The sequence below is a fragment of the Lepus europaeus genome, chromosome 2, assembly GCF_033115175.1.
Source record: "Lepus europaeus isolate LE1 chromosome 2, mLepTim1.pri, whole genome shotgun sequence".
NCBI classification, from domain to species: Eukaryota; Metazoa; Chordata; class Mammalia; order Lagomorpha; family Leporidae; genus Lepus; species Lepus europaeus.
In genome coordinates, this window is record NC_084828.1 from 7951574 (window position 1) to 7965038 (window position 13465).

A 13465-nucleotide genomic window follows, 5' to 3' on the forward strand; every position below is an offset into this window, starting at 1 on the left:
CCTATTGAGCCGCGGTGCCGGCCTTACTTGATTCTTGCTGGCCAAGAAGAGATTTTTAAAAAATATTTATTATTTTAATGTATTTGAAAGGCAGAGTTGAGAGAGAGAGAGAGAGAGAGAGAGAGAGAGAGAGATATCTTCCATCTGCTGGTTCACTCTCCAAATGGCTATAATAACCAGGGCTGGGCAAGCAGAAGCCAGAGCTTCTTCCAGGTCTCCCACATGGGTGCAGGGGCCCAAGCAGTTGGTCCATCTTTGGCGCCTTTCCCAGGCCATTAGCAGGGAGCTGGGATGGAAGTGGAGCAGCTGGGTCTCAAACTGGGGCTCATGTGGGATGCCAGCATCATAGCAGTTGGCTTTACCCGCTATGCTACAACGCTGGCTCTGAAAAAGATCTTTCCAAGCTCAAAAGGATCTTTTAAATGTGCCTATACACTTTACTCACTTACAAATTCAACCTCACACTTCTAACAATTCAGAGGTCTTAGCAAGGTATGAGTTCTTTTTTTTCCCTAAAGACTATTTACTTGAAAGAATTAAACACAGAGAGAAAGAAAGGTAAGGAGAAGGACAGGGAGAGGGAGAGGGGGAGGGGAGAGGGGAGAGGAGGGGGAGGGGGGAGAGGGGAGGGGAAGAGGGGAGAGGGAAGAGGAGGGGGAGGGGGGAGAGGGGAGGGGAAGAGGGGAGAGGGAAGAGGGGAGGGAGAGAGGGGAAAGGGAAGAGGGGAGGGGGAGGGGGGAAAGGGGAGAGGGAAGAGGGGAGGGGGAGGGGGGAGAGGGGAGAGGGGAGGGGGGAGAGGAGGGGAGGGAGAGGGAAGTCCTCCATCCACTGGTTCACTTCCCAATTGGTGGCAACAGCCAGAGCTGTGCTGATCTGAAGCCTCAAGCCAGGAGCCAGGAGCTTCCTCGGGTCTTCCGATGTGGGTGCAGGGGCCCAAGCACTTGGGCCATCTGCCACTGCTTTCCCAGGCCACAGAGAGAGCTGGATCAGAAGTAGAGCCCATATGGGATGCCGGCACTCCAGGCAGCAGCCTTATCTGCTACGCCATAGCACCGGCCCCATGTATGAGCTCTTTTAAAGATTTATTTATTGAAAAGGCAGAGTGTCAAAGAGGAGAGAGGGAGAAAAAGAGACACACAGAGAGAAATATTAATTGATTTTCCATCTACTGGTTCACTCCTCAAATGCCTCAATTGGTTGGGGTGTGCAGGGCAGAAGCCAGGAGCCTGGAGCTCCATCTGGGCCTCCTCTGTGGGTGGCAAGGACTCAGTACTTCAGCAAGGACTCAGTACTTCAGCCATCACCTGCTGTGCCTCAGAGTGCGCGTCAGCAGCAGGGTGGATAAGAAGCAGAGAAGCCAGGACCTGAGCCAGGCATTCCTATGGGATGTGGCCATTCCAAGTGGCTTGACTCTGTGCCAGAAGACCCGCTCCGATTATGTGCTGTTTATATATAAAACCATTGTTTCACAACTCATTCACTGACTCCATTACAACCAGTGTCGGACAGTGTTACTGATCTCATCAAAATTTCTGCCATGAACCCTGAGTGTTGATTACCCAGTGGTCAATGTTCTAGTCTAAGTAAGCACATTGCTCTTCCTGGTTCCACCTGATCCAGCTCCAGCTGTTGCAGATATTTGGGAAGTAAAGCAGCAGACAGAAGATCTCTTTCTGTCTCTGTCTCTGTTTTTCAAGGACAGTTTTTTAAAAAGTACTTTAAAAAATGTTTACTTCCACATTTACAAAAAGAAAAAAAATGCGGCCGTTCCTAGCAAAGCAGTTATGCAACCCTTTTTGTGTCCGCCTCTCACTGGCCCTGGCTTATCAGGAGAGCTGAGCTGAGTGGGGCATCTCAGGTCACAGACGTTTTACGCTCGTACCTGCTGTAGCACGGGAACACCACCCCCAGGTGCTCGACGACACTACTGGAGGCCTTCTTTGGAGACTGGCTTGAGTGAGAAGCATGTCCCGGCGCGGCGGGCGGTTTCTCAGCAGCCCCGGGGCTTTGTTCTGCAGGCGCTCGGCTGGCCCTCTTAGACTCTGGCAGCTGAGTGGCCTCAGGCTGGCCACAGGACGACTTCGCTGGGGCAGAAGGAGCCTCCACTGGGCAAGTGTGGGCAGAGAGCAGGCTCGAATCCTTATGAACTGTGGGTTGGTTTCCCTGGCCGCCACCTGCAGAAACCACAGACCCCCCGTCCTCGGGGCCTGAAGACTCCGGAGGCAACTTAGGATGAATCTGGGAGGAACACACCACAGCAGCTGGATCACTTAGGGCTTGCTTTAAGGGAGGAACGCTCGAGGGCAAAGACGACAGGCACGGCTGTGAGGACGCCTAGACGGTCCAGTGCACAGGCAGGGTGGAGGCAATGCATTTTTTTGTTTGTTTGAACATAATGACCGATCCTAACTTGCTTTTGTTAGAACAAGGGTAGGACTTCTAAATACTTCTATAATGATTTTCTCTATAAAATCAGAAAAACTGCTTAAGTGAGAATGCATCCCTGCTACACTTCATGCACTCTGCAGCAACCCCCCATCATGCTTCTCTCCCCCATTCCAGCTAAACTGACCCAGGACAGCCATCCCAGTGCTCCCCGAAGTTATCCCCGCCCACATTAAGCCCCGGGACACGGGTCTGCCTCGTTCTAGAGACATGCCCTTGCCTGCTCCCCACTGCTGCTGTGCCCGGGGACCCTCCTCAGCTCTCCCTGCAGGTCTCAGCCTGGACCCTGGCAGTGCTCACGCCCCCTCTGATGCTGCAACTTCACACAGGCCATCCTCTCCCCAGGTCACTTCCTGTTTCCTCAGGCCACAGTGGCTGTGTGCCGGCTGGTGACATCCCCTTTTCCTAAACTCCCAGTCGATTATTTTCCTGAGTTCCTAATCTGCAAATCCACTGGGGTGATTCCAAGGCAACTCAAGCGCCAGTGTGTTGAGAACCAGCCTCTGTGCAGTCTCCCCTGGGCTGCTATTTCCCTAGTGCCCGCCCCTGCCACACGCACCCGGGGCTGGCTTGCCTGGGTGCTCATCCACACACACACACACTGCCCAGTCTTAAGCAGCACAGTTTTGCAACACCTCTCCCGTCTCCTCCCTCTGCCCCTCCCTCGCAGAGGACTGGCAGTCACCAGGGATGGGCTAGCACTCCAGTCCCGCCCCCTCACCGCCCTTCAGCTCGACATCAACCTGATGTTGTGTGCTAACTTGAAACCTGCACCTGCCTCCTAGTGATCGAAGCTAAAGTCCAAACTGCTTCCCAGGGCTGAGGCACCTGCAGGCTCTGCCCAGGCCTCCTGCCATCCTGCCAGACTTCTTTCACAGCCCCAAAAGGACCAGATCTCCTGTCTGCTCTCTTTTTTCTTAGCTTCCAAACACTCTGTCTCTTATATCTGGAACACTCTGCCCTCCCAGCATCACAACAATCCAACACATGCTATTCCTCCATCTGGCCTGCTCCTGTGCCAGCTCTGCCTCACCGAGACCCCCTTCCTGTGAGGCCCGTCCCTTCAGCCCAGGCGAGTCCCCCAATTTCTGCTGCTGTAGGATTCTGCTTTGAAGAACCTCGTGCACTCTGCTTGTCACGGACTTCAGAGCTGTCTCCTGCCAAGCCCATTAGCACTCTGAGGGCATGTTCCACATCTAATTCTGATCACTGCTAAGTCCCCAGCAAATGAAGGGGGCAAGGAGGGAGGAAACAAAGTAAATGATTTTTAGGGACAAGTATTGCTCAAGCTCCTGGCATCCTGCAAGGTCCCAGGATTTGAGACATAAAGATTCTTTCGAGGGGCAGGTAGAATTTGGCCTAGAGGCTAACACTCCAGATTTTTTTTTTTTTTGACAAGCAGAGTTAGAGTTAGAAAGTGAGAGAGAGACAGAGAGAAAGGTCTTCCTTTTTCTGTTGGTTCACCTCCCAAATGGCTGCAATAGCCGGCGTGCTGCGCCCATCCGAAACCAGGAGCCAGGTGCCTCCTCCTGGTCTCCCATGCGGGTGCAGGATCCAAGGACTTGGGCCATCCTCCACTGCACTCCTGGGCCACAGCAGAGAGCTGGACTGGAAGAGGAGCAACCGGGACAGAATCCGGCGCCCCGACCGGGACTAGAACCCAGGGTGCTGGCGCCGCAGGTGGAGGATTAGCCTAGTGAGCCGTGGCGCCGGCCAACACTCCAGATTAAGGTGCCTGCATCCCTTAGTGGAGTGCCAGGTTCAACTTCTGACTCTGGCTCCTGATTATAGCTTCCTGCCAATGTAGACCCTGTGTGGGTTTCTGTTACCTATGTGAGTGAACTGAATTGAGTTCCTAACCTCTGGCTTCAGCCTAAGCCGAGCCCTAGCAGGGTTTAGTGAGTGACCCAGTGCGCGGAAGTTCTCTCCTCTCTCTTTTTTCCTCTCAAAAAAAATTTTTTTAAATGTTTGTTTATTTGAAAGGTAGAGTTACAGAGAGGCAGAAGCAGAGGCAGAGAGAGAGGTCTTCCACCCGCTGGTTCACTCCCCAAATGGCTGCAATGGCTGGTGCTGGGCTGATCTGAGCCAAGAGCTGGAGCTTCTTCTGGGTCTCCCAAGTGGGTGCAGGGTCCCAAGCAATGGGCTGTCTTCCATTGCTTTCCCAGGAACATTAGCAGGGAGCTACATTGGAAGCAGTGCAACTGGGATTGAACCGGTGCTCATATGGGGTACTGGCACCACAGGTGGAGGTCTGGCCTGCTATACCACAGCGCCAGCCCCCTCAAAAAATTTTAAAAATTCCTTTTAGTATTATAAAATTATGTAAGCTGGAACTGGTGCTGCAGCATAATGGGCTAAGCCTCCACCTGTGGCACCAGCACCACAAATGGGTGCCAGGTCTAGTCCCAGCTGCACTACTTCCAATCCATCTCTCTGCTATGGCCTGGGAAAGCAGCAGAAGATGGCCCAAATCCTTAGGCCTCTGAACACAGGTGGGAAACCCAGAACAAGCTCCTGGCTCCTGGCTTCAGATTGGCTCAGCTCCATCTGATGTTGCTACCTGGGAGTGAACAAGCACGTAGAAACCTTTCTCTTTGCTTCCCTCTCTCTGCCTGTTAACTCATACCTCTCAAATAAATAAATAAATCTTAAAAAATTATGTAAGCTAGAATTACAAATTCATGGTGAAATATTCTAGTGAGATTCAAAGTTTCTTTTCTCTGTATCTACTGTAAGAACTTGGAAAAACTACAGATGAGAAGTGATCTTCAACTTAATTCTAAACAAATCTATGTCTTTCTCAGTTAGTGAGAAAGAACTCGGGGTCTCAACATGCTTAGTTCAAGCTGCACATACATAAAAAGAGGATGTTCAAGACCAGGTGGCCTGAAGGTGATGGCCACTTCCTTGAGGACTGCAATGCACAGGATGCAAAGGCCGGGCCACAGTGTACCTTCAGAGGAAGGCAGGTAAAGAGTGAGGATGGTGATCCAGGCCCAGGAACAGCCTAGGCAAAGGTCTGCCAATGGCAAAAGTTCCAAGCAGGTGCTAGGGAGACCCGTCTCTTCCATCTCTAGGAACCAGATTTCAATGTCGTGCCCAGAACTCCGATTGGCTCCTATAGTCCCTCATTAAATTCTTACTGTCTGATCTCCTTTTGATGTAGGCATGGGAGCAGCAAGTTAAAGAGGAACTCATGCTTCAACCCTGCCAGTACCACCAAACCCCTATTCCTTTTGTGTAGACACAGTTTGCCAGCGTTGTGCCAGCTAGAACTACCCAACAGGCAGGATGCTGATGACGATAATGAAATTATCATGATGGGAACACCTGACGCCGTGACACTTCCGTTACTTCCCCAAATGGACTCTAGCTGCTAATGTACCTGACACCATGACCTTCTGAGATTTCCAAAAGAGGGACACATAACTGGGTATCACTCATGCAGGGCCCCAAACTATCTCCTCTGATATTCAATTAAGCTCTGCCCCAGGCACCACCCCAATCCTGTAAGGGTGGCCCCAAACTTTGTTAACTGTATCAGCCTTCCAGGAGGTAGCCTGCACTCCCTCCTGAGTGTGCAGCTTCCCTTTGCCTTTAAAGAAATCTTACTTTCCTGGTTACATGTATCTGTGTCTCCTCCTTGAATTTGCTCTCACATGGAGACAAGAACCTGGACCAAGCCTAGGCAAGGGCCATCCCTTCAACACTTTGTGTCTAATCAGTTTCAATTTATTAGGTACTGAGTATCTGCCCTTGATCGAAATCTAAGAAATGGGTGCCCAGAACTAAAATAAACAAACAAACAAAAGCTAGAGTTAACCATAAAATAAAATCAATGTTTTTCTTTACTGTGCTGCGTATTTTTAAATAAAAAGACAAGATTTGGCAGTCACTATTATTCAACAATCAATATCCCAAGTCAGCAGTAAATATGACATGCCATTGCTTCTTGGCCTTTTGGCTAAGATTAAGTGTAAACTATGGCACGCCAGACCAATAACAGCCCTCTGCTTCAGGTATGGAAATTTTTATACTGCTATTTGATGACAAAACAGATCTTCATTTTTAGATGTCTGGTCTTATGCCCTGAAGCATCTGGAAATAATCTGAGGTGGTAACAGCAGAGCAGGCCTGCATGAATCATGTTCCTGAATTATTTGTTCAAATGCGGAATCCATGTGTGCACGCATATGCACGCACACCCCTGCACCCAGAGAGGAAGGGATGGGCAAAGGTACCCGAAGTGGTGGAAACACGTTCCCGCAGTATTTTCTTTAGTCCTATCCGTCTGCACAGATCAGTCTGATAGGACTGACCTCCTATCTATATGACAATGTTTTATATGTTTATATATATATATATATATATGACAAAGGTTAACCTGCAGCAGCAATAATGAAAAAGTAAGGCATTTACTAATCCACCCCACCTCCTATCCCAGAAAACAACAATAAAAGCAAACTAGTTTGTCCAGCTAAGAAAAGAAGTGGTGGCTCATTGTTTTCTACTTCCTTCCCTCAAGACAAACAGAAGATGTGACAGACCTACCGTGCCACAGGCAGGAAACTGGAGCTCGGAAGTCTGCACTGCAGAGAGCTCACTGAGCCGAGCACCGTTTTTAACCGCTTTAATTTGTTCTTCAAACTGAGACTGTGGGTAGAAGTGAAAGTGTGAAGTTTTCTAACAAATTCCCAGGGAAAAACCACAATTGCCAATTAATACTTTCTTACTACACATTACAAATGGTCAACAACTAAGAAGTATAACTGAGATGCAAGATATTTTAACAAATTCTTTCTATAAGAAAAGAAGTTCAAAGTAAGACCTCATGAATCAGGATGTTTTACAGCCTTATCACATAATCTCAGTAATCAAGGGCAGAGGTTAAGAAACTTAGGAAAATACTACTTTCATAAAGAATTCATAATAATATCAACAAAAAGGTACTTTATTGTCATTAACACTCATCAAAGAAACAGTTTCAATATGACAGTAGCCTCCTGAGAATTAAAGCCTCATAAGGATTTAGGCAGAACTACAAAATGTTTTATAATTTACCTTTACTTTCTCAATTTCTTCTGCAACATTAGAAAGAAACGATTTCCATGAACGTATATCACACTCTATGTCAGAACATGCTGCAGAGTCACTGAAAAAGTATAAAACATATATCCACCTTAGAAATCTAAAAACTTGAACGCTCTAAAGTAAAAATGAAAATGAAGATTTAAACATGAAAAAATACACAATACACCTATTTTTTTAAAATTAAGTTTCCTGCCCGCTTGCCACTACAGACATTTCAGAGAATTTTAACTAAAGATATAAAAAAAGTAGGAACCACCCAAAATGGTAGGAAAAGATCAAATATTCTCCTGAATTTTAATTTGTTTCACCAAATTTGAAAATTTCGTCATTCTTAATTTGATATCTTCAAGTTTAACATTGAAGGTTGCCTTTGCACAAATTATTTTCTAATTTATTTTTGACATCAATTTGAAAGGCAGAGTTGCAGAGAGAGAGACAGAGACAGAGAGACAGACAGACAGAGAAAGGAGATATTCTATCCAGTGGTTTGCTCCCCAAATGGCTACAAAGACTGGGGCTGGGCCAGGCAGTAACCAGGAACCTGGAACTCCATCTGGGTCTCCCAGGTGGGTGTTAAGGGCCCAAGCACTTGGGACATCCTCCTCTGCTTTGCTAGGCACATTAGCAGGGAGTTAGATTGGAAATAGAGCAGCAGGAACTGAAAGTGGTACTTGAATACGGGACACCAGCATTGTACACAGCAGTTTATTCTGCTGCACCACAATGCCTTTGCATTTAAAAATGTTTAAAAAGGCATCCTGCACAGTCAAAGCATCCCAATACAACCCTAATGCCCACTTTACTGTGAAAATAAATAAAGAATGGGGCTTGACAGACGAAGATAAATGTATGATCTCTTCAATTTGTCAAACCTACTACCCCTAATTGAAAAGGCAGACACCACTATCAATCTGTAATCGTGTCAGTTCACATTATGTATCTCAGAGAAAACACAGAGCCTTTTTTCTCTTTGCTGTCTGTTGTCCTCTGGTGGAACTGGCAGTTACCACAGCACCTCCAGGAAAGAGTCTGCATGTCCTCTAAGGCTTATCTGAAGGCAGTTGATACTATTAGATGAAATGAGGCCCAAGATACACCCCAGAGAAGCTGTGCTACGGAGCCCATGGTTAGTGCTTAACACAGGTATCTGAATCCCTGGTCTCAACCTCAGTTGTCCTCATCCTGACATCTGAATCAGCATTACTAGTTTACCTTCATCAGGAAGGTTTTCTTGTGAAAAAAAAATTAGATCTTGAAAATGAATACAAAATTATACAATAAAATTGTTTTCCCAAGACACTCCCACTCTCTGGTTCAACTCTGCAGGTCTGAAATTTGAACCAAAAAGCAAGCCCCCGAGGGCTGGGACGGTGCTGCAGCAGGGCTAAGCTGCCTCTTGCAACATCCGCATTCCATATCGGAGCACCAGTTTGAGAGCCTGCTGTTTGTTTAGGATCCAGCTCCCTGATAATGCGCCTGGGAAAGCAGAGGAAGATGGCCCAAGCACTTGCCCTCCTGCAATCCATGTAGGATACTAGGATGTATCTCTGGGTTCCTGGCTTCAGCCTGGACCAGCTCCAGCCTTTGTGGCCATTCAGGAGTGGACCAGCAGATGGAAGCTCTTTCTCTCTCTCTCTCTCTTTTTTTTTTTTTTAAACAAAGCAATCGCTCAGGAGGAAGTCTTTTTTTTTTTTTAAAGATTTATTTATTTATTTGAAAGTCAAAGTTACACAGAGAGAGGAGAGGCAGAGAGAGAGAGAGAGTGGTCTTCCATTAGCTGGTTCACTCCCAAGATGGCCGCAACAGCCAGAGCTGTGCTGATCAAAAGCCAGGAGCCAGGAGCTTCTTCCCAGTCTCCCACACAGGTGCAGGGGACCAAGGACTTAGGCCATCTTCTGCTTTCCCAGGCCATAGCAGAGAGCTGGATGGGAAGTGGAGTAGCCGGGTCTCTAACCGGCGCCCATATGGGATGCCAGCACTTCAGGCCAGGGTGTTAACCCACTGCGCCACAGCACTGGCCCTAGCTCTTTCTCTCTCTTATCCACTCCTTCCCTCCCTTTCAAATAAACAAAATCAATCTTTTTTTTTTTTTTTTTCTTTTAAAGCAAGCACCAGGAACAATGGAAAACCAGGGATTGTGGAATGTGATAAAAAGTCCAGATGCAAAGTAACCTGAAGTGCAAAAACCTACAGAGAAGCACTAAATGCTAGGCTTATGGAGACCTCCAGATTCCCAGGTAAGCTTTATTCAAAAAATAAAACAGGCAAAGATTATGGAGGGCTGAAGAAATTTAAATGTATATGAATATCCCCTGCAGTGACATTCCCATGAAAGAGTTACTGTGAAACTTACCGCATGGTTATGACTAACAATGTGCAGAAAGACTTAAATGTAGGAATGCTTACACTGCAGAGCAACTTGCATTAACAACATTTTTAAGTCAACTCTGTCTCACTCTAGCGGTGTTTGATAAATCATGACATGCTTATATGCTGGAGTACTATTCAACCTTTCAAAATTAGGTAGGACAACCCCATCAATATGAAATTTCGAATTTACTACTTAACGGAAAAATACATCAATTTTCATTTTTTTCTAGAACACTGAATTCAATTCAAAATATTAACTAGTTAGATTTCCATTTAGATTAATCATGGGTAATTTTTATCATTTTTGTTATTAAAAATAAAATGGTCCTGATAGTTAAAAGTTTTCCTGAAGGTCTCTAACTTGGCGTCCTAACTGGGAAGGACTCTGGTGAGCCACAGCTACCTGCGTGCCTGCTCCAGCTTCTTCAGGCAGGCTTCTGCCCGGCTTCCCAGGGCCTGCAGCTTGTACACTTCACGCTCCTTCCAGTTCTTGAGCACGGAGACCTGCCAGCGGGTCGGGGGGCACATGAAGTATTTTACAAACAAAAGCCTGAAACCATTCCAAGGGCTACAACTTAGAACATTCAAATCACCTCCCAGTTCCCCCGTAAATGAGATACAAGGACAGAATTCAATTATGTTGTAGGTTCACCTAGGTGAACACAAATGAAAAGTTTGGGATTTAAAAATAGAGTAACAAAATGACACTAAGTCATGCACCTCACTTCTGGCAGAGATGAGACTGCATAAGGCTGTGTGCTGAAGCCACGTGGGAACACAGGACGTGCGCCACAGTCCCGTCCATGGTGAGCAGGGGCCTGGCCCAGAGCTAACACTGATGCTGCACCCACTCAGGCGGAAAGCCTCAGAGAGGCTGCTCTCAATAGGATACCCACAGTCTCCAGCACACTTTCCACACTCTGGGGTACCCGGCTTCCCCCAGGCCAGCTGTCCACTTTTCTAAGAATCACTACAGGAAATGTAGAACAGCTTCATTTTGATCCAGGGGGTTGTAACCTCGACAGAGCTCCCCAGGCACTCCTGTTGGCCTAACAGTGGTAAATATGAATAAGCAAGCGCAGGAATTCAGATGCAAGGGCAGGGCCCACAAAGTACATGTATTTTAGTTCTTTTCTTTTTCCCTCCCTTAGAAGCAGCTGCACAATGTTTAGCTGAAAAGTCTAATGTCTGCAGGCTCCGTGAGCCTTTTCTTATTTTCCCCAGTATAATCACAGACACACCTGTTAACACAGAATACTTGTTTCTCAGCTAAAGAAATCATAGGCAACCATGTTTTAGGATGGCATTATTCTGACATTTATCCCCGTAGTTTCGCGAACAGTAAACTGATATTGGTACACACTGTTCTGGGGGAGGGCGGAGGCTGCTCTTCCTGAGGGGATTAGGCGTGCTAGGGTTGGGCACTGCACAGTAATCACTTGACTAAGCATGATGAAGCTATTCAAAGTGTATGGTATGGGAAATGACTGAATATAATGTTAAAGAAAGAAATCAGGGTACAAAGCTTGGAGTACAACACAAGTACATCTCCATAACAGCACAAGCATAATGGTAAAAAAAAAAGGAAAGCCAGAGGCTGGGGAAACAGTGGTTATTTTAGGGAAACAGGATTCTGGGAGGTAATCTCACCCTCTACATACTTAACAATGTCCTTACACTTCATAGCTGAGGAAGGAAACGCAAAAGCCAACACATGGCACCTGCGATCTCTGCCGGCCACCAGCGCCATGGACTCACCTCTGCAGCCATGGCTCTTCGGCGGCTCTCTTCGTAACGCTCCTTCCCTTTCTTTACACACTCTTCCAGCTTCTTCCTCTCGTCTGTAAATGTATCACTGCAAACAATTAAAGGAAAAAAAAGAGATTCTTGAAACAAATTCCACCTGTGAGATTATCAGTGGCTTCTGGCAGGTTAGCTTGGAAACCTATTCTAAGTACCTCCTTGCCTCCTACTTCACCCCCCACACAGACCCATGCACACTCGGTGCTTCACAAATGACGTGAAACTCGAGTGAGCATCTGGAGGGAATGCTGAGGACCAGGTCCTCTTGTAAGAGTAAGTGGAGTGCATCTGGCTTACGCCAGCAAACTTTATAAAGCATCCGTTAGCCTCTGAGCGAGAACTGCTGCTTCAAAGCAGGTTACCAGGGAATGATCCAAAGGGGAAAAGCGAGCTCCACAAAAGTGTTCTTAGCCAGACTTTTGGAACTGCTAAAAGGTGGAAACAAAACTAAATGACCAGGGCCGGTGCTGTGGCTCAGCTTGTTAATGCCCTGGCCTGCAGTGCCAGCATTCCATATGGCGCCGGTTCGAGTCCCAGCTGCCCCACTTACAATCCAGCTCCCTGCTAATGCGCCTGGGCAAGCAGCAGAGGATGGCCCGAATTTGGGCCCCTGCACACACGTGGGAGACCCGGAGGAAGCTTCAGATTGGCTCAGCTCTGGCTGTTGCAGTCATGTGGGGAGTGAACCAGTGGATGGAAGACCTCTCGCTCTGTCTCTACCTCTCTCTGAAACCCTATCTTTCAAATAAATAAAAAATAAATGTTTACAAAAAACTTAAATGGTCAACAAAGGGATGGCTAAGAAAGGTTGGGGACCAAGATGGGAATGCAGACATGGAAACAGCACGGGGTGAGAAGGAAGCACAGGTGCTCACCATGGAAGGGACTCATGACCAGGACGGGAAAAGGTGTTATCCCCATCAATAAAGGCTAAAAGGCAACTTTATTTAAGGGTTCATATTAAAAATTCTTTAGTGAGTCTCTAATCATAGAGCAACAACAGTAGCCAACTATCATCCTATATTTGAGGTTAATATTTCAAGTAACACAAAATGAAAGCTTTAAAACACATTTTTAGTTTCAAGTTATAATGTAAGAAAGAAATAATAAATTCAGAACTTTCAACACTGACAATGGGAAATAAAAGCAGAATTCTTATTAAAACATTTGAAGAATATATTTAAATATTAACTTAACAATGAAATAGAAATAAAGAAAACAGAAATGTAATTATCTCAAATAAATGGATGAGTAAAAACATAGAGGAATCTAGTGTGCTTGTGTAAGAAGGTATTAAAATAAATTTAATTTGCCTGATTTCATCGGATTGATCCACATGTAATTCACGTTCCTGTTCTGTTCCATCATTTTTCTGGGTAGACCTAAAAGAGCATAATCCCCAAGTTTTAATTAACTTTCAAATTAAAAACAAAAAAACAAAAAAACCAAGACCCCACAGTAAATCCCACCTGTATCCATCCAGTGATTTCCTGATTTACGCTTGTCCATGTTTCATTTCTAGTACCTCTAAACAAACAGGCAGAGAATTTCAGGTCATTGTCCTTTACACCTCGAGGACAGAGCACCTGGTTCTTGCCACACTGAGTCCTGTGCTTACTGGTCAGTCACTCCCTCATGTCTCAAGATATGTGGCACCACTGTCGGTATAGCCAGTGGTTCTCATTCAAGAGAGAATACATGTGAAAACAGCCTTCCACTCTCTAGAACTTAAAAGTCAAACAGAAACACACACAGA

The 13465-nt window shown here is 46.4% G+C and overlaps 1 protein-coding gene across 7 annotated transcripts in view; it reads right to left on the reverse strand.

Annotated features, from left to right (window-relative positions):
• The window catches only part of TTC3 (tetratricopeptide repeat domain 3), a 123823-nt gene that overhangs the window by 9115 nt on the left and 101243 nt on the right, over nucleotides 1–13465 (reverse strand). For all 7 annotated transcript variants that reach the window (XM_062205098.1, XM_062205142.1, XM_062205117.1 and 4 more), the window contains 6 exons: nucleotides 13023–13091; nucleotides 11665–11761; nucleotides 10310–10410; nucleotides 7507–7597; nucleotides 6997–7098; nucleotides 1883–2238 (listed from right to left, as the gene is read on the reverse strand). In XM_062205098.1, the coding sequence (XP_062061082.1) occupies nucleotides 1883–2238; nucleotides 6997–7098; nucleotides 7507–7597; nucleotides 10310–10410; nucleotides 11665–11761; nucleotides 13023–13091 (816 nt within the window). The remainder of the gene's footprint in view (nucleotides 1–1882; nucleotides 2239–6996; nucleotides 7099–7506; nucleotides 7598–10309; nucleotides 10411–11664; nucleotides 11762–13022; nucleotides 13092–13465) is intronic.